The 21,417-nt window shown below is 44.5% G+C and overlaps 1 protein-coding gene across 11 annotated transcripts in view; it reads left to right on the forward strand.

The window, feature by feature from the left end:
• MCF2L (MCF.2 cell line derived transforming sequence like) overlaps window positions 1-21,417 on the forward strand; it is a 240,237-nt gene that overhangs the window by 80,942 nt on the left and 137,878 nt on the right. Inside the window, exon 1 of one of the 11 annotated variants that reach the window (XM_068268071.1) lies at window positions 17,245-17,623. The exons of the other annotated variants lie outside the window; for them this stretch is intronic. Within the exon in view, the coding sequence (XP_068124172.1) occupies window positions 17,551-17,623 (73 nt within the window). The 5' untranslated portion in view covers window positions 17,245-17,550. Of the gene's footprint in view, window positions 1-17,244; window positions 17,624-21,417 lie in introns of those variants that run through there. 11 annotated transcript variants of the gene reach the window in all.

Raw genomic sequence — 21,417 nt, forward strand, 5'->3', positions numbered from 1 at the left:
AACAAATCTGGGCTGTCAGTAAAGTCCATGAAAAACTGTGGTGTCAGTAAAAAAAAAAATCTCTCTCTTTCCCACAAGATCACAGCACTTACTGCTTATCAGTTTACGTATCACTCTGGAATGTACACTGCTCTAGCTAAATGTGGCCATACATCTGTACACTTGGCGGCTGATCGACCATCAGATAAGACTATTATTATTGATATTATAAAAATCGGTGCCACCAAGAGCATGCCTAATTGACAATCAAACCAATTTCGGGCCGAAATTGGTTGCATGTATCGATCTCCTGTATCATTCGGACATGCTTGAAAATCTTAGGTTGGCATGCTTGATCGGGTGTGCAGCAGCAAGGGCTGTGATAATAGAGAACAAACGTGACGGAAACCCCCGGTCGCATACCCCAAATGTAAATGTATCAAAGTGTTCCCCTCCCCCCGTATGCCGTGCATTAATACTTCACCTGTCCGGTGTCCGCCACTGCACTCTTCTTCCTCATTCGTGCCCCACGTGGTTGCCAGTGTATTGCACGTGGGGTGCATGTGTGATATCTTTCATTTCAGTAATATTAGATGTCAGTAAAAAAAAGTGTTCTGTCAGTAATTTTTTGTGTGTTTTGTCAGTAAAAATGTATTTCCGAGGTTGGCAACACTGGTCATGACATCACACTGTGGGAGGGGTTTCACCAGAATATCTGCCATATAGACGTTCCTGTTGAGAAAAAGTAAAGATTTCTCGGCTACTGAATGGAACAAAGTTCAAACCTTGGTTAAAGTTCCTCTTTAAGTTTATGGCTATCTGTACGCTTTTAGCCTTAAACTGTCTGCAATAAGAACAAATAAATACAACTTTGCCATTAGAAGAACAGCTGTTCTTCTAATTACACCACAACTATAAATATCCCCAGTCCTCATCACTACAGTGAATTCTGCCATACAACATTCTCAACCCCACCTCCTTACCAAGCAGCACCTGCACCATAATACTAACTTCCCACATGGCAGCATTTAACATACCACCTCTTCAGCCAGGACCATTTATGACCCCACATACCACCCCCACAGCATCACCACCTCTTCCATCCTTCACCATCAGCACTTCAGGCACAATCATTTTAACTAAACTTTAATATTAAATCTCACCTATGAAGTCCTGGTCCTCCTCACTAAACTGTGACCTTGGTGATATCTTCCACTGAGTTCTCCCCTAAGCAGACACCTTAAAGTGACACTAAAGTGAAAAAAACCTTAGGATATAATGAATTGTATGTGTAGTATGGATAATTAATAGAACATTAGGAGCAAAGAAAAGTCTCATATTTTTATCAGTTATATAGCTTTTTTAGAACATTGGATCGTTCTTTAAAATTTGTAGTTTACAAACCACACTCAGCATTTTAAACTATGAAACAGAGCAGAGCTAATGACCTTTTTGAACTTCCCTGCAGTAAAATTTTATCTGAAGTTGTCTTTCATTGTTTCTTGGATGTATAAGTGCTTTAGAAAATAGATTTTTCTCTGACTAAATTAGTCCAAAAGCTCAGAGCTGCTCTTTTGCATAGATGACAACTGAAGTTTCTTAACTCTTCCTGTACTGGAAACAATATGAGATTCAAAACTTTGCTAATGTTTTTTCTTAGCTTTACTACAGGTAGCTGGAAAAAAGGGCGCCAGCTGAGGGTGGATGAAAAGGGTGCCGTCATAGACTTTAATGCAATTATCGTTAATACGGCAATAAAAGCAGAAAAAAGGGCGCCACGAAAAATTTTGTTAACATTACAACATTATAGTTTTTGAGGTAGTTATCATTTTAGAAGTTTACAACGATATAGTTTTTGTCATATTTTTTCATTAATAACTACAGATTGTATGCTTTCAAAGGTATTATCGTTAATATATGTAAAAGGGTGTTTCTGCAGGGGGAGTGGTTAGGATTAGGCACCACCAGTGTGAGTGGTTAGGGTTAGGCACCACCTAGGCGGCAGTTAATTTTAGGCAACACCAGGGGGGGGGGTGGTTAGGGTTTGGCACCACTGGAGGGGTGGTTAGGGTTTGGCACCACCAGGGGGGGGGGGTGGTTAGGGTTTGGCACCACCAGGGGGGGGGGGGGTTAGGGTTTGGCACCACTGGGGGGTGGTGGTTAGGGTTAGGCACCACCCGGGGGGGTTAGGGTTAGGCACCACTGCAGGGGTGGTTAGGGTTAGGCACCACTAGGGGAGTGGTTAGTTTTGGGCACCACCAGGGAGGGTTCTGTGTGAGGGTAGGGTTGGGTTAAGCAGTATTGACGAAAAACGAAACCACATTTAACGTTAATATTCGTTATTATTTCTCGTTTGTTTTTGCAACAGTAATTATCGTTGTTAAAGCTCGACAACGATGGTTCTTGTTAGCAAATTTCGTTAATACTTGGCGCCAAATACGTTAATAAGTTGGGCCCTTTTTTCATGCACGCGTACTACACATACAATTCATTATATCATAAGTTGATTTTCCTCCACATACCCTTTAGGACCAATTAGTTAGACTTAAATGTGTTCATACTGTGCTTGCTGTAGACCTGGGTATCCTCACTATCTTGACTGCATGTTTCTACTGCATTATGGTGGTCTTCTGAAAGATACTGTGATCTTGACCTGAAGGAACTGGTTTGTTCATTTGAAACACTTTTTAGATTTTCATAATTTTGGGCGCCTCCTCTTACCTATCCCAGTGTCCATCTCACTCCCCCCTCCACCCCCCCCCCCCCCCCCGTGGTTTACTTCCGATATATTGTTTCTTTTTATTGGAGAGTGGTTGACAACAGTATTAAGAAGAGCTTTCAACAGACGGAATGAATTCTCCACTTGCTCGCTACTGTGGTTGCCTTTTAGCAACCCAGATTTGTAAGTAGTAGTTCGCCAATTTTTAATTTTTCATAGTTTTAAATACTTCACTACAGTGGGATGCGAACGTTTGGGCAACCTTGTTAACCGGCATGATTTTCCTGTATAAATCTTTGGTTGTTACGATGCAAAATGTCAGTATATCATAATAGGAGACACACACACAGTGATATTTGAGAAGTGAAATTAAGTTTATTGGATTTACAGAAAGTGTGCAATTAGGGCCTGAGCCCACTAACGCAGTTGTGCGCAGTTGTCCGCTTTTCAGCATCTGCAATATTGATGTGTTGCTGAAAAGCGGACACAACTGTGCACAACTGCGTTAGTGGACTCAGGCCCTAATTGTTTAACCTCCCTGGCGTTCAGTTTCTGCTGGATTTCTGAGCAAAAGGTGATCCAATTAATTTTCATAACCTTTTTTCCGGTAACTTAAAATGTGCCAAGCAGGGGTCTAGTGTACATTTTGAGACCAATTAAAGCTTGAAACACAAAATCTAAACTAAATTTCAAAATTACTCCCCAAAATCTCTGATCATTTATACTTCCAAGCTGCAGCTGCTCAACCTGCACTAATACAATAGAGATGATGGGCAGATTCGACCAAGAGACAGACCTTTATCTAATCAAATCTGATCAAGTCGGCTTCCCATACTCTGCAGGTTGATTCCCGATAAATTTCAACATGAAATCGCTCGGGAATCAGCCACACCCGTTGCCTCGTCACTGCCCCCCCCCCCCCCAATGTAAAATTGTACTCCGTGTGTGAATTTATACATTACCTGTCCTGAGTCGCCCACCGCGTGGTGCCCATCTGTCTTTGGAATCCCCGCAGATTATTGTAGGTAAGTAGCCAGGTCTAGGTGCCCCCAGTAGGTAAGGTGTTCCCCATTATAGGCTAAGTAGGTACAGATGTCGCTCAGTATTGGCTAGTTAGGTGCAGGTATCTCCCAGGATAGGCTAGGTAAGTGCAGGTCCCACAGGATAGGCTCGGTAAATTCAGGTGTCCCAAAGGATATGCTAGGTTGGTGCAGGTGACCCCTGGGTTATGGGAACTATGCTGTACATTCCTAATGCTGGCTACATTGTACAGGATCCCCTGCACCTATCTAACTTATACAGTGGTGCTCCTGTAGCTAGGGAAACCCCCTGAGCAGCATGCCACGGTGTCGGGCATACTGCTTTCTGCAAACATATCTTGCCCGACAGTGTCGGGCATACCGCTCAGAAGGTCAATCAAAATTAGGCAGGCGCATAAATTTGGGCACCACAAAAAGAAATAAAATCACTATTTAGTAGATCCTCCTTTTGTATAAATTACAGCCTCTAAACGCTTCCTGTAGGTTCCAATGAGAGTCTGTATTCTGGTTGAAGGTATTTTGGACCATTCGACTTTACAAAACATCTCTAGTTCATTCAGGTTTGATGGCTTCTGAGCATGGACAGCTCTCTTTAACTCACACCACAAATTTTCAAATATGTTCAGGTCTGGGGACTGAGATGGCCATTCCAGAATGTTGTACTTGTTCCTTTGCATGAATGCCTTAGTAGATTTTGAGCAGTGTTTAGGGTTGTTGTCTTGTTGAAAGATCCAGCCCTGGCTCAGCTTCAGCTTTGTCACTTATTCCTGGACATTGGTCTCCAGAATCTGCTGATATACTGAGTGGAATCTATGCGTCCCTCTACTTTGACAAGATTCCCAGTCCCTGCACTGGCCACACAGCCCCACAGCATGATGGAACCACCACCATATTTTATTGTAGGTAGCAGGTGTTTTTCTTGGAATGTTGTGTTCTTTTTCCTCCATGCATAATGCCCAAATAACTCCATTTTAGTTTCATCGGTCCACAGCCCCTTATTCCAAAATGAAGCTGGCTTGTCCAAATATGCTTTAGCATACCTCAAGCGGCTCTGTTTGTGGTGTTGGCAGAGAAAAGCTTCCTATGCATCACTCTAGCATACAGCATCTCCTTGTGTAAAGTGTGCTGAATGGTTGAACGATGCACAGTGACTCCATCTGCAGCAAGATGAAGTTGTAGGTCTTTGGTGCTGGTCTGTGGGTTGACTCTGACTGTTCACACTATTCGTAGCTCAAGTTGAACTGAGCCTGTGGACTTCCATTTCCTAAATATGTTCCTAACTGTGGAAATAGACAGCTGAAATCTCTGAGACAGCTTTCTGTATCCTTCCCCTAAATCATGATGGTGAACAATCTTTGTTTTCAGGTCCTTTGAGAGTTGTTTTGAGACCCCCATGTTGCTACTCTTCAGAGAAAAATAAAATGAGGGAAACTTACAATCAACCCCCTTAAATACTCTCTCTCATAAGTGGATTCACCTATGTATGTAGGTCAGGGGTCACTGAGCTTACCAAGCCAATTTGAGTTCCAATAAATAATTCTAAAGGTTTTGGAATCCATAAAATGACAACAGTGCCCAAATTTGTACACCTGCCTAAGTTTATTTAAACAATTATTGCGCACTTTCTGTAAATTTAATAAACTTAATTTCACTTCTCAAATATCTCTGTGTGTGTCTCCTACATGATATATTTAACTGACATTTTTTTATTGTAACAACCAACGATTTATACAGGAAAATCATGACTATTAACAAGGTAAGGTTGCCTAAACTTTTGCATCCCACTGTACAGGTATATAGGTGCTCCTGCCTCCTGGTGTTTTCTGTCTCCTCCTCCCCCCCCCCTATTCTTACCTGATCACCCACCGGACTCACCCACTCTACTACTACTGCATTACAGAGTTTATAGGTATTGACATACCTTTTACTTCGTTTTGCAGATAGTGCCTGAATCTTCATAACATACACTGTAAAGCCTAAAGCTGCTAAAGGCAGCCATAAAAATACATTGTAGACTAATCCTTTCTAAAACTTTCTTGTATGCACAGCTTTGTAGAAGGTATTCCCCCTGTAAGGTGTGAAATATATCCAGTAACACACTTTAACACTGGAAGTCTACGGTGAATTATTAAACTTTTCAGCTATGCAGAAAAGTACTGCACAAAAAAAACTTGTTTGGATTCTGCACCAAAGCGAGATTTTGCTGTTAATGTATCCCTTCTCCCCTACAGATCAGCTAACCATAACAAGTCACCAGCAATGAAAAGCTCATTCCTTCCTTAATGTTATCCCCTTGCATCTCCTACCTATCCTCCAACACTGACCATTCTGATCAATATCTAGCTCCAGTCTCCCATCTCTAACCAATAAAATGAACCTTCCTTTATACTGTATTCTAACTCTCCTAACTGATACATAATCCTGTCCAATACTCTCCTTTAATCATCTTAACCGCAAGTGCTTGACCCAGCTTTGGTCAGTCAAAATGTTTGGCGCAAGTGTTTTGGAAGTTTAATAGTCAAACACCGATGCCAGATTGACCAAATCCTGGTGTCCCACATGCAGTTGCAGCCGCGACAGGCATGCTAAGCAAATTGCAATCCTAAAGCTCAGTTAATCAGTGCTAGTAAATAGCTGAAAGTGTTAAGCAATTTTAGGGTTATGAAACTGCATTATTGAGCAAGTATAAGATACTGGTTTGGCAATGGATTGATCATCCTCAGATCTTACAGAGCTTGTTTGTATGATGGTAGTCTTCTGTGCTAAAGGCTTTTTCTTCAGCTCTGTTGTGCTACTTGGATGTCTGTTTTAACTGAATATTACAAAAAATGATTCTATATGATTTTGTATTGTAATCTGTCACATGGAATCAGAAGTGTACAACTAGACCAGTACATAACTGGTTCCCATGCTGTCCACACAAAGATGTGTCTGCAGAGCCTTGGGCAGGAAAGTAACTTCAGAACTAGCATTGTAGTACAAAAAAGAGAAGGAAGGAAGGAAGGAAGAAAGGAATTCCCTTAGGCTATATACTGTACGTGGTAAAACTGACTTTACCAGGTGTAGCAGGTACTGACTCTTCTAATAATAAATGTTCATCTAAACTACAAAGGGCATTTGAGATTCAAAAACTTTTTTTTATGAAGTCGAAATTCATTTGTAACGACAATTCTAAGCCCTGGAATGCAGCTTAAAAAAATGTCTGTGTATTGTTTTATCCATATATTACTGTATAAATGTCAGGGCAAAAACAGATGTTGCATCAAATTCCCCAGCAACCAGAGATCAACTCTCTGACTGCTGTTTTTTTTTAAAATTTAATTTATTTTTCAAAATGGCTTTTCCCTGAACCTGTGTGCTTAGCGGTGCTCGCTTGTGACGGTTGAGAAGGAGGTCAACGATCACACACTAATCCGATTCACCATGCAAAATCACATATTGTGTAGAGCTATAGGCCGCACATTTATGTGCATTTTATAGTCCTTGGCAATGGTCAAAGTGCAGTACTCTTTCAACTGTGTGATTTCAGACGGTCTCAGTGGTGATAGTAAGGTCATAGTTTGTCAGTGGTCAGCAACCACCAGACCATTTGGGACACTGTATGGATAATGGAGCAGCCTATAAGCTGGAGACACATTCTGGGTTGTAAAAAACCGGAACTACTGTGGGACACTGAAACTTTATCAGACTCTATTATTTGTATGCACCTATTCCTTCTTCAAACACACTTAGGAGTAGATTCACTAAACTACGATAAACTACGATAAGCAGAATAACATGCGCAAAGTCTTATGCATGATGAGTACAGCGTAATGCATTGTATGTAATGTAATGCAGTCTGTTCTACTCCTCATGCATTAAGGCTTTATGCACGTTATTCTGCTCACAACAATTAAAGAGAAACTGTAACCAAGGAGTGAATATCCTCCCAATCAGTAGCTGATACCCCCTTTCTTATGAGAAATATTTACCTTTCCTCAAACAGGTCATCAGGGGGCCTGTATGGCTGATATTGTGGTGAAACCCCTCCCACAGTGTGATGTCAGCACCTAGGTACTGACATCACACTGTGGGAGCCTTGTTGCATTGTGGGAAATAACAGCTGTTTCTAACTGCCCCCAAAAAAAGCAGCATCTCCTTCCAGTGACTTCACCTGCCAGTAGTAAGAAATGTTGCCATGTGATATATTTCAGAATGTAAATCAGGGAAAGAAAATATTTCACAATGGGCAAACGCTGACTAAATCATTTATAAATAATTATTGTAAAAATTAAGCACTTTTTTCATTACATCATTTTCATTGCAGTTCCTCTTTAAGTCAATACACCACAGCTGGTGTCAGAAAGAGAGGGGCAATTCATACAGTAATATGAAGATCAAAAGGTTAGGATATGATGAAGACAATATCTAATAGACTATTGGATTTCTCCCTTGCACATGGAAAGTAATACTGGTCCTATATCTGTTACCATAGATACGCTTTGCATACAAATGGCTCCTTTGGAGTAAATAGTGTTTCTGTGTTTTGCTTTCTTTTATAAATGATTTGCTGTGTTCTGTGATGTACTGTTCTGTAGTGTGACCTCAGCTCATGTGATGTGCATTTCTCCTAAGCTTGTGACATCCTCCCGACCTCGGTACACAGGCAATCCCACTAATCTCCTACTTTAACCTTGTTTGGACTCTGGAGTTGGAGGATCATCTCACTGTGTAAAGCATACAAAACATCAGCAGTTCTGTGTGTCCTAATGATGCACGTTGGTAACTTCAGGGGCATAACTTCCAGGGGGAGTGTTCCATTCATGTCTGGCTCTTATGGTATCAAAAATGTCAAGAGGATTCATTCACCAGGAAAAGCCCTGAACTTCTGTGTGTAATGCTGCTGGAAATGACCTTACCATAGTGCAGGTAAGATTAGTGCAGTAACATGCATCAGCCAAGCCTTTCCACTACATAAGTGTAACGATCGGTGTAACCCAGAGAGAATCTGATTACCGGTGATCTGCAGTATCACCTAGAATACAGATATATACCCGATTATAGATGATCTGCAGTATCACTGATAATCAGATATATCTCTAACCTCTGGACACCTGAGTAATAACTGAGTGTTTGGTGCAACAGTAATACTTTGAGGAAAGCACCCGTACAGAGGGTGCAAGGCAGTATGAGGTACTGCATAAAGAACAGATTCCTTCCAATGGCCTGAGGCTCCCCAAGGGGCGGAGCCAGGCTGAGAGTGGGAAGGACCAGAGTGTGAGTGACACCAGGGGTGAAGTGTCACCGACAGGTCTGTGAACTATCTCCCAACAGGGGAAATAGTTCTCGAGGTCGGACAGGCCAGGTCGTTAACACACAGACAGATAAAGTACTGAGACAGGAGACAGATGCGGAATCCTAAGACTAGCAGAGTTTGGCAACAGAGTATCAAATATAGCGAAGTACCTAATCAGAGATCAGAAGAGTGGTCAGGAAAGCAGAAGGTCCTAACAAATAATCAACAATGCCTAGACTAGGGTGTGAGCTCCTAGATCATCAACACCCCGAAACTGGTCTAGATAATAATACAGATGGTAACCGGATTCCTAGACTAAGGTGTGAGCTCCTTGGTCATCAACACCTTGGAAACTGGTCTAGATAATAACACAGATACTGACAGAAGGTCTGAGTGCTACCACGTAGTGATCGCAACGCCAGACACCAGAGAAATGACCAGCACCCAGTATTTATACCCCAGCGCTCTCCAGCGCCACCCCTAAGTGCTGGACCAATGAAAACTGCTGGAATTGTCAGCTGACCGGCTTGGTCAGGTGACGCCCTTCTGACTGTTATAAAGGCTCTGCCTCTCCGCGCGCGCGTCCTCCTGATCCTGTGTGGACTATCAGTCCCAGCCACACCCGGCATGTGTTGTACTGTTTCTGCTGTGTTGAATGCGGAACCAGCCACACCACTGTCCAAGCATGCGGCGGTTCTTCCGCATTCAGCAGCACTGTCAGAACTATGCCTATGCGTGCCAACATCCGCATCTGACGCGGAATCCGCCGCCCTGTTCACAAAGCATGCGGCGGTTTCCTCGCGCTCCGTCATGCCAGTGGATGCAGACCCATGCGCGCAACCTGCCGCGTTGGACGCGGAATCAGCCGCCTTTCTCTGAGTACTCACGGCGGCTTTTCCGCGTTTTCTCACAATAAGACATGGAGGATGTCCTCATTACCTGGTAGTAGTTGTCATAAGTGGATCTCCTCATCTGCTTTATGCCATGTTCCTGATACTGCGCTGTGTATGAACATGTTTTCTAATAGTTTGATGCTGTCTTAGAATACTGGCTCGCTCATTAAAGAGGAACTTTATTGAAAAGGGGGAAAAAATCAATACATTGCAAAGTGAGCAGCTCAAAAATAGAAGCAAGATCAGGAAATGAATGATATTCACCATGTAATTTGTTCATCTTGTTTGATCCACAATCAGCCTGCACATTATCCTCTTTACTGTATTTCCTACAGTACAAGGCTAACCTGCTGCAGTTCCACACTGCCCTTGCTGACGCAAAGCAGGAATACTTCACCAAGCTCATCGGAGCACAAGCTTCCAACGCCAGGAGTCTGTCACTTTCAACTCCTTGCTTAACCCCCCCTCCTCACCCTCCGTTTCCTCCCTCTGCCACGGATTTAGCCACCCACTTCACCAAACAATTGTCTCCATTCTTCAGGAAATATCCAACCTTCAAATCCTCACCTCCCACCCTCTCCCATCCAGCTCCTCCTCCACCCTATCCTCCCTCACCTCCTTCGCTCTTCCTACCATTGAGGAAGTCAATAAACTACTGCAGACTTCCCATACCACTACTTCCCCCTTGACCCCATCCCTTCTGACTTCGTCCTCACTTCCTAGATTTGACCCCATTCCTCACTGCCCTGTTTAACCTCTCCCCATCCACACAGGGTCGGAGCTACCATAGGAAAAAATAGGCAATTGCCCCAGGGCCCCAGAGCCTGTATGGGGCCCCCAAGTTGTCCCTCCCCATCTTAACTGTTGCTCCCCAGGGACTCTGCAGAGTCTGTTAAGTTGGGAGGTGATTGGGGGAGGGTCAGCAGCCAGCTCAGGGGCCTAGGAGGGAGATTTGGCTGCAACAAAGGGCCTCTAATGATGCTTTTTGGTCGGGGGGTGTCTGTTGGGGGGCCCCCAGGCTAATTTTGCCCCAGGGCCCCATTGTTACTTGAACCGGCCATGCATCCACAGGCACCTTCCTCTCAGACTTCAAGCAGGCCACTGTACTACCCCTTTTCAAGAAACCCTCCCTCGACTCCTCACTACCCTTCAACTACCAAAGCCATCTCCCTGCTATAGACCCACTGCAATTTGGATTTCGGTCTAGCCACTCAACCGAAACAGCTCTCACCAAAGTGGTCAATGACCTCACCTTAGCTAAAGCTGAAGGCAAATACTCCATTCTCCTCCTCCTTGACCTTTCAGCAGCTTTTGACACTGTGGACCATCCCCTACTCCTCCAGTCCCTCTAGTCCATGAGCATTCATGACCTCGCTCTGGCCTGGCTCTCATCCTATCTCTCCAACCGCACCTTCACGACCTCTTTCAATGAGTCCTTATCCACCCCCAATCACCTCTCGGTGGGAGTCCCCCAAGGCTCAGTCCTTAGCCCCCTACTGTTCTCCCTATACACATCGTCCATTGGTGAGGTTATCTCCTCTGTGGGTTTTAGCTATCATCTGTATGCAGATGACACCCAGATCCATCTCCACACCCCTGACTTATCCACCACTACCATGGACAAGGTCTCCTGCCTATGGGCCATCTCCTCCTGGATGTCCGCTAGGTTCCTGAAACTAAACTTGGACAGAATTTATGATTTTACCACCCTGGCCATCCCTGACCCTTCCAGATATGAAGGTCACCGTTAACCATACTACCATTCGCCCTACCTCTCAAACCCGCTGTCTGGGTGTCAACCTGGACTTCGCACTCTCCTTCACTCCCCACATCCAAAACCTCACAAAGTCCTGCAACTTCCACCGTAACATCTGCAAGATTCGCCATTTCCTGACCTATGTCACCACCAAACTCCTCATCCATGCCATCATAATTTCCCACCCTGACTACTGCAATGCCCTTCTGTCTGGTCTCCCAATGACTCAAATTGCCCCACTGCAGTCTGTCATGAATGCGGTAGCCAGAATTATCCACTCCTCCCATTGCTCCACCACAGCGGCTCCCCCTGTGAATCCCTACACCGGCTTCCTATTCAGTCCAGACATCACACTGTGGGAGGGGTTTCACTACAATATCGGTCATACAGAAGTCCCTGATGATCTGTTAGAGAAAAAGTAAAGATTTCTCTTGGGAAAAGCGGTATCAGCTACTGATTGAGATGAAGTTCAATTCTTGGTCACAGTTCCTCTTTAAAGAGGAACTTCAGCCTAAACAAACATACTGTCATTAAGTTACATTAGTTATGTTAATGTATAATCTCTTACCCACTCTGTTTTAAAAGAACAGGCCAATGTTTGCAGCACGAACAGAGCAGTCGGGACAGATGAAATACATTGCTGCTAATGGGCCTGGTTAGAAGATATCGTGCACTAAGCGGGGAACAATTAAGAGGAAGGTCAGGGGTCCAGCAGTGTGGCGGGGGGGGGGGGGGGGGGGCCTAGCGGTGCACCTTGGGGAGCACAGAAAAGTTAAGGGGGGGGGTCTTTCGCCTCAGCAGCAATCGGGGCCCTGGGGCAATTGCCCCTTTTGCTTTAATAGAAGCGCAGGTCCTGGTAACCTTGTAACTTTCCAAAAAGTTACATACTTATGTCAGTAGGGGGAAATCTCTGGGTGCTCCAAAGGCTTTCCCAATGCTCCACAATGCCTCTGATGCCAGCTGGGGCCCTCCTTAACTTCGCTGTCATGCTCCCCTCCATGTACAAGTGCAGCCGCACTGTGCATGTGTCCATGGGTTTGCGCCTGCGCAGTAGCACAGAGCCACTCATGCATGGCTTTTTTCTCCCCAGGCTCAGGCTGTACTTTACGCCTGTGTCATGTGGCTGCGCTCCTACACGAAGGCCTGACCATGAGCAGTGTTGGTCTTTAAAGGACAACTGTAGTGAGAGGTATATGGAGGCTGCCATATGTATTTCCTTTTAAACAATACCAGTTGCCTGGCAGCCCTGCTTGTCTGTTTGGCTGCAGTAGTGTCTGAATAACACCAGAAACAAACATGCAGCTAATCTTGTCAGATCTGACAATTTCAGAAAACGCCTGATCTGCTTCATGCTTGTTCGGGGTCTCTGGCTAAAAGTATTAGAGGCAGAGGATCAACAGGACAGCCAGGCAACTGTTATTGCTTAAAGAGACTCTGTAACAAAATGTTCAGCCTTATTTTTTCTATCCTATAAGTTCCTATACCTGTTCTAATGTGGTCTGGCTTACTGCAGCCTTTTCTAGTTGCACTGTCTCTGTATTTTATCTAATCTTCTTTCCTTTGGCGAGCCTTGTCAGCCCAGAGAGGAATGTGCTGTGATAGGGAGAAGTTATGCACACCTCCCCTACGCCCCCTGCTGGCTCTGTGTGTGTACTGTGTGTATGAGTCACAGCCAGCGTCTCTGCTCACAGCCAGCCTGTCTATGACCTTGTGAACAGCTGTGAGTGCAGAAAGATCAGTTCAAAGCCCAGACAAGCAGCCAAGGCAACAAGTGGGAGAAATATTCCAGCAGCGAAGTGATGTATTTCCTGTTTGGCAGTCATCTTCATTGTTTACAAAAACAATGAATAAAATTGTGATTTTTATCACCAGGAAAGCAGCAGGAGCAGCGAAAATGTCACAGAGGGGGGCTAGGAGAAGACTACAAACAGGCTGGTAGTTTTATTTATGTAAGATTTTCACAGTACAGATTCTCTTTAAAAGGAAATAAATATGGCAGCCTCCATATCCTTCTCGCTTCAGTTGTCTTTTAAGCAATACTAGTTGCCTGGCTATCCTGCTGATCCTCTGCCTCTAATACTTTTAGCCATAGCCCCTGAACAAGCATGCAGCAGATCCAGTGTTTCTGACATTGTCAGATCTGACAAGATTAGCTGCATGCTTGTTTCTGGTGTGATTCAGGCATGGTCGGAAAATTCCGTGATTCCGGTTGGAATTAATAATTCCGATTTTGTTAGTCGGAACGGAATTTCTCAAACGGAATTCCGCGGAAATTTATAATTCCGACGGAATTTTCCGGAATCACATCAAAACTCTCTCTCTCTCCTCCTCCCCCTCCTCCTCCCATCCACTTATATCATCCAGTAGGGAATTGCAGATTTTCAAAACAGCTTATATACCATAGCTGGGATTTGAACCCAGGATGCAGTGTGTAGTAGGTATCTGTCTTAACCTCTAGACCATGAACCACACTACATGGTAAAGCTATCCTAGCATAAACCATACTACCATTATGATCAATGCAATAGAAAAAGTAGTATGATTAAGGATCGGTACTTTTTGAAAAGCATGCTTATATACCATAGCTGGGATTTGAACCCAGGATGCAGTGTGTAGTAGGTATCTGTCTTAACCTCTAGACCATGAACCACACTACATGGTAAAGCTATCCTAGCATAAACCATACTACCATTATGATCAATGCAATAGAAAAAGTAGTATGATTAAGGATCGGTACTTTTTGAAAAGCATGCTTATATACCATAGCTGGGATTTGAACCCAGGATGCAGTGTGTAGTAGGTATCTGTCTTAACCTCTAGACCATGAACCACACTACATGGTAAAGCTATCCTAGCATAAACCATACTACCATTATGATCAATGCAATAGAAAAAGTAGTATGATTAAGGATCGGTACTTTTTGAAAAGCATGCTTATATACCATAGCTGGGATTTGAACCCAGGATGCAGTGTGTAGTAGCTAGTAGGTATCTGTCTTAACCTCTAGACCATGAACCACACTACATGGTAAAGCTATCCTAGCATAAACCATACTACCATTATGATCAATGCAATAGAAAAAGTAGTATGATTAAGGATCGGTACTTTTTGAAAAGCATGCTTATATACCATAGCTGGGATTTGAACCCAGGATGCAGTGTGTAGTAGCTAGTAGGTATCTGTCTTAACCTCTAGACCATGAACCACACTACATGGTAAAGCTATCCTAGCATAAACCATACTACCATTATGATCAATGCAATAGAAAAAGTAGTATGATTAAGGATTGGTACTTTTTGAAAAGCATGCTTATATACCATAGCTGGGATTTGAACCCAGGACACAGTGTGTAGTAGGTATCTGTGTTACCCTCTAGACCATGAACCACACTACATGGTAGTAGGTATCTGTCTTACCCCCTAGACCATCAACCACACTCAGGGCCGGGCCGAGGCAGAGGCTGGAGAGGCTCCAGCCTCAGGGCGCAGTGTAGGAGGGGGTGCACAATTCATTCAGCTGTCATTCCCAATTGTGTTTGAAGCAGAAAGAAATAAGAAAAGGTGATACATGGCAGCGACTGCAAGCCAGATAAGTAGCGATTAAGGTGTTGGGGGGGGTTGGGGGCCCTGGGGCACCTCTTAGTGTAATAGCAATCAGTGTGTGATGGCTGGGGTGGGAGGGATGGGGGGCACACTTTGCTGTCTCAGCCTTGGGTGCTGAAGGACCTTGTCCCACCTCTACATGCTAAAGCTGGCCTAGCATGTACCATACTACCATTATGATCAATTCAATAGATATGCTATGGTATATAAGCATGCTTTTCAAAAAGTACCAATCCTTAATCATGCTACTTTTTCTATTGAATTGATCATAATGGTAGTATGGTTTATGCTAGGACAGCTTTACCATGTAGTGTGGTTCATGGTCTAGAGGTTAGGACAGATACCTACTAGCTACTACACACTGCATACTGGGTTCAAATCCCAGCTATGGTATATAAGCATGCTTTTCAAAAAGTACCAATCCTGAATCATGCTACTTTTTCTATTGAATTGATCATAATGGTAGTATGGTTTATGCTAGGCCAGCTTTACCATGTAGTGTGGTTCATGGTCTAGAGGTTAAGACCGATACCTACTAGCTACTACACACTGCATCCTGGGTTCAAATCCCAGCTATGGTATATAAGCATGCTTTTCAAAAAGTACCGATCCTTAATCATACTACTTTTTCTATTGCTTTGATCATAATGGTAGTATGGTTTATGCTAGGATAGCTTTACCATGTAGTGTGGTTCATGGTCTAGAGGTTAAGACAGATACCTACTAGCTACTACACACTGTGTCCTGGGTTCAAATCCCAGCTATGGTATATAAGCATGCTTTTCAAAAAGTACCAATCCTGAATCGTGCTACTTTTTCTATTGAATTGATCATAATGGTAGTATGGTTTATGCTAGGATAGCTTTACCATGTAGTGTGGTTCATGGTCTAGAGGTTAAGACAGATACCTACTACACACTGCATCCTGGGTTCAAATCCCAGCTATGGTATATAAGCTGTTTTGAAAATCTGCAATTCCCTACTGGATGATATAAGAGGATGGATGGATGGATGGATGGATAGGAGGAGGAGGAGGAGGAGGTTTTAAAATTTTCTGACGGAATTCCGTGTATCTCGGAATTCCGTGGAACGGCTCAGGAATTCCCTCGGAATGAAACGGTAGCGGAATTTCGGTAGTGGCGGTATGCGGAATTACCACGGAATCGGAAATTGGCTATTCCGACCATGCCTGGTGTGATTCAGAGACACATCTGTAGCCAATTAGATCAGCAGGGCTGCCAGGCAACTGGTATTGCTTAAAAGGAAATCAATATGGCAGCCTCCATATACCTCTCACTACAGTTGTCCTTTAATGTAGCAGATTTTTCAGAGGGTCTCACTGCAGTGCTGGAGGACCTGGGAACGCTCTGGATCATCCCAAGGCTTTTCCCCATTGAGGTAAGCATCTTATTTTTAGAATGTCTTTTTAGTGATTTTTTTTTTAACAATACATGTACCGTTCAATGCAAATTTACAATCACTATACATTAACAAATGGGAGACTAAACAAGTTCTTTAACCAGTTCTGTTCAGGAAATAAAATCCATAGTCTGCTGGAAGCATGGTTTGTTTATTAACACCACTGTGGATTAGGGAACAGGTGAGGGGAGGGGGTATCGCCTATTTAGTGTATTCATTAGCTTGACTGTCAATCATTTGATAGGTCTGTACTCCTTCCATTCTTTCCAGGGTCCTGTTTTGCTAGTTCTCTCTTTCAAAGACTAACATCAAGGCCTCTGTAAAACTTCCTCTGCAATATCTGCCTATTCCATACTGAAACATCTGATGCTGGAATTTATCATGTAGGACAGCTGTCTGTTTTGTGGAATATTTCCTTAGGGCAGAGGGGTGGCTTGACTTGTGAGGTCGATATTTAGTAAATGAAGGGCACCTCTAGGGAGGCTCTGGACTGGACAAACGCACAACGTCTTTTTATAGAACAAGCTAATTACATTGCAATCGTTGTCCGAGGAGCAGCAAGTTGTGTCCAGTGCATCTCTGGGGCCGATGTTATGAAGTGGAATACAAAGAACGTTCAGCTTTATTTAAATTTACATTTTCTGCAAGCAAATCCGAAGGTGTCTCACCTTGTAAGACTGTCACGCCAGCCCAGCTGAAAAGCACACAAGCTGTGCGTGTAATTTGAAGAAAGGTATTGTAACCCTCAGTGCTTGGCTTCCACTGAAAGGCAGAGTTTGGTGACTCTTTGTACTCTGCAGACTAACTTGCAGAGAAATAGGTCACTTTGGAGGGGAAAGCCATATAGAAAATTCGTCCGAAACAACATGACATTAAGCCTCATCTCTTTGCTGTGTAAGGATATCTCACAACTATGGTTTCTCCTGAAGAAAAGGACAGGTGTGTAGATAACTTTTCTTTTGGCTTTTCTGTTTCTGCATTAGATCAGCAGCTGTTAATGTTCAGCGCAGAAGGGAGTGTGATGTGCGTGAAGACTGTGATGCAATAAGTTAACAGCGCCTGTTTTAAACCTTTTACAATGTTTGTGAGTTGTTAGTTTGTTACTCCGTGCTCTACGCTTGCTCCAGATATAGAAGTTATGCTTTTGTGTAAGGGCTGCAATATAATTTCATCACATTTTCCATCATTTGTGAGCTGTTATAATAAGTGTTGACATCCAACACCTGAGCCCCTGTTGTAATTTACTTAAAGGAAAGTCAATGTTTGCGGAACTTGGAGAATACTATTAGAAGAAGTTAGCCTACAGTCTTGGTCACACCTACATCTGCAGGTCTGAGAGAGACAGAATGCCATAACCGCCTCATAACTAAAAATAAAGCACTGAATTTATATTTCTGGAAGCCACAGGATTAATTGTGATTTTAAATTGTATTGGGCCTGTGTTGTTTATTTAGCTTTGATGTAAACCGTATTTTGTGGAGATTGTCTTTTTAATCTAATCTGGTTGGCATAGTGCAAATATGGCCTTTTATGCTGCATTTTTCATGACTGCTACCTGAACCATCCTGGTGCTGTTTCTCCTATACCCACACTGTCTTTCAGTACACACACAGACATACAGTATGTAGTTTCTTCATTTACAGTACCACTGAATTAAGCCCTGAGTATTGGTTTTAGTAGCTACACTTCAATATCAAGTTGACTTCTGTTATTAATTGGCCTTACTTACCCCTAACCACCCCAACAAAAAAATGCCAACATTCCACCCCCTCTCCTCCACCTGTCACAAGTTGTACACCCACTCTGAACACTGGGGCACTTTACAGGCTTAACATTAATCGTTCCTGCTTAATACCTAACTATAGCCTTAACTTTAACCTGCGCTTTACTTATGAACTTAACATAATGCCCAACGTACGTCCCAGTCTGTTGTTCTAGCCTAAGCAATAACCTTAAACTAAACCCTACCTAACCCTAAACTGACCTGGAATGTAGCACTGCCTCCCTCCTACAACACCAGAGCCATAATGAAACACTCACCCCCATATTACAATCTACAGCAGATCTCAGCCAAGAGTCTCATTACAAAATAGAAATTCTGTGCGTGGCATGCACCAATGGGGGAAATAATCAAGAAGGTTGACGTGCTAAGACTTGGATCACCCGTGCACTCTCAGGTGATAATAGAATCCAGTCCCAAATGAGTCAGCACCGTCTCCGTAGAAAATAGCTCTTTTATTCCATATCAAAGATTATGGAAGATCCATGGATGTTATGCTTTTACAGCTTGAAAAAGGGTAGATGACCCGAAACAGCGGAGCTGTCGCTGTCTTGCTATACACCATGCTGTTTTCTTTTTAATCTTTGATATGGAATAAAAGAGCTATTTTCTACGGAGACGGTGCTGACTCATTTGGGACTCATTACAAAATAGAGACATAAAATGAATTGAATAGTGTAATATCCCCCTTATTGTGCCCATACCTGGTACATGCCTAGTGGATGGCGAGTAGTGCTGCCTAGTGGATGGCGAGTAGTGTTGCCTAGTGGATGGCGAGTAGTGTTGCCTAGTGGATGGCGAGTAGTGTTGCCTAGTGGATGGCGAGTAGTGTTGCCTAGTGGATGGCGAGTAGTGTTGCCTAGTGGATGGCGAGTAGTGTTGCCTAGTGGATGGCGAGTAGTGTTGCCTAGTGGATGGCGAGTAGTGTTGCCTAGTGGATGGCGAGTAATGTTGCCTAGTGGATGGCGAGTAGTGTTGCCTAGTGGATGGCGAGTAGTGTTGCCTAGTGGATGGCGAGTAGTGTTGCCTAGTGGATGGCGTAGTGTTGCCTAATGGATGGAGAGCAGTGTTGCCTAATGGATGGAGAGCAGTGTTGCCTAATGGATGGAGAGCAGTGTTGCCTAGTGGATGGAGAGCAGTGTTGCCTAGTGGATGGAGAGCAGTGTTGCCTAGTGGATGGAGAGCAGTGTTGCCTAGTGGATGGAGAGCAGTGTTGCCTAGTGGATGGAGAGCAGTGTTGCCTAGTGGATGGAGAGCAGTGTTGCATAGTGGATATGGTGAGAAGTGGTGAGTAGTGGTGCCAATTGGATGGCGAGCAGTGTTATCATAGTGCATGGCGAGTAGTGGTGTATAGTGCATGGCGAGTAGTGTTGCCTAGTGGATGGCGAGTAGTGTTGCCTAGTGGATGGTGAGTAGTGTTGCCTAGGGGATGGCGAGTAGTGTTGCCTAGGGGATGGCGAGTAGTGTTGCCTAGTAGATGGCGAGTAGTGTTGCCTAGTGGATATGGTGAGTAGTGTTGCATAGTGGATATGGCGAGTAGTGTTGCCAATTGGATGGCGAGCAGTGTTATCATAGTGCATGGCGAGTAGTGGTGTATAGTGCATGGCGAGTAGTGTTGCCTAGTGGATGGCGAGTAGTGTTGCCTAGTGGATGGCGAGTAGTGTTGCCTAGGGGATGGCGAGTAGTGTTGCCTAGTAGATGGCGAGTAGTGTTGCCTAGTGGATATGGTGAGTAGTGTTGCATAGTGGATATGGCGAGTAGTGTTGCCCAGTGGATGGCGAGTAGTGTTGCCTAGTGGATGGCGAGTAGTGTTGCCTAGTGGATAGCGAGTAGTGTTGCCTAGTGGATGGCGAGTAGTGTTGCCTAGTGGATGGCGAGTAGTGTTGCCTAGTGGATGGCGAGTAGTGTTGCCTAGTGGATGGCGAGTAGTGTTGCCTAGTGGATGGCGAGTAGTGTTGCCTAGTGGATGGCGAGTAGTGTTGCCTAGTGGATGGCGAGTAGTGTTGCCTAGTGGATGGCGAGTAGTGTTGCCTAGTGGATGGCGAGTAGTGTTGCCTAGTGGATGGCGAGTAGTGTTGCCTAGTGGATGGCGAGTTGTGCTGCCTAGTGGATGGCGAGTAGTATTGCCTAGTAGATGGCGAGTAGTGTTGCCTAGTGGATATGGCGAGTAGTGTTGCATAGTGGATATGGCGAGTAGTGTAGCATAGTGGATATGGCGAGTAGTGTTGCATAGTGTATATGGCGAGTATCGCTACATAGCGGATGGCGAGTGGCGCTACATAGCTGATGGCGAGTGGTGCTACATAGCGGATGGCGAGTGGCGTTACATAGCGGATGGCGAGTGGCGCTACATAGCGAGTGGCGCTAAATAGCGGATGGCGAGTGGCGCTAAATAGCGGATGGCGAGTGGTGCTACATAGCGGATGGCGAGTGGCGCTACATAGCGGATGGCGAGAGGCGCTACATAGCGGATGGCAAGTGGCGCTACATAGCGGATGGCGAGTGGCGCTACATAGCGAGTGGCGCTAAATAACGGATGGCGAGTGGCGCTAAATAGCGGATGGCGAGTGGCGCTAAATAGCGGATGGCGAGTGGTGCTACATAGCGGATGGCGAGTGGCGTTACATAGCGGATGGCTAATGGCGCTACATAGCGGATGGCGAGAGGCGCTACATAGCGGATGGCGAGAGGCGCTACATAGCGGATGGCGAGAGGCGCTACATAGCGGATGGCGAGAGGCGCTACATAGCGGATGGCGAGAGGCGCTACATAGCGGATGGCGAGAGGCGCTACATAGCGGATGGCGAGAGGCGCTACATAGCGGATGGCGAGAGGCGCTACATAGCGGATGGCGAGAGGCGCTACATAGCGGATGGCGAGAGGCGCTACATAGCGGATGGCGAGAGGCGCTACATAGCGGATGGCGAGAGGCGCTACATAGCAGATGGCGAGT

The sequence above is a fragment of the Hyperolius riggenbachi genome, chromosome 2, assembly GCF_040937935.1.
Source record: "Hyperolius riggenbachi isolate aHypRig1 chromosome 2, aHypRig1.pri, whole genome shotgun sequence".
NCBI classification, from domain to species: Eukaryota; Metazoa; Chordata; class Amphibia; order Anura; family Hyperoliidae; genus Hyperolius; species Hyperolius riggenbachi.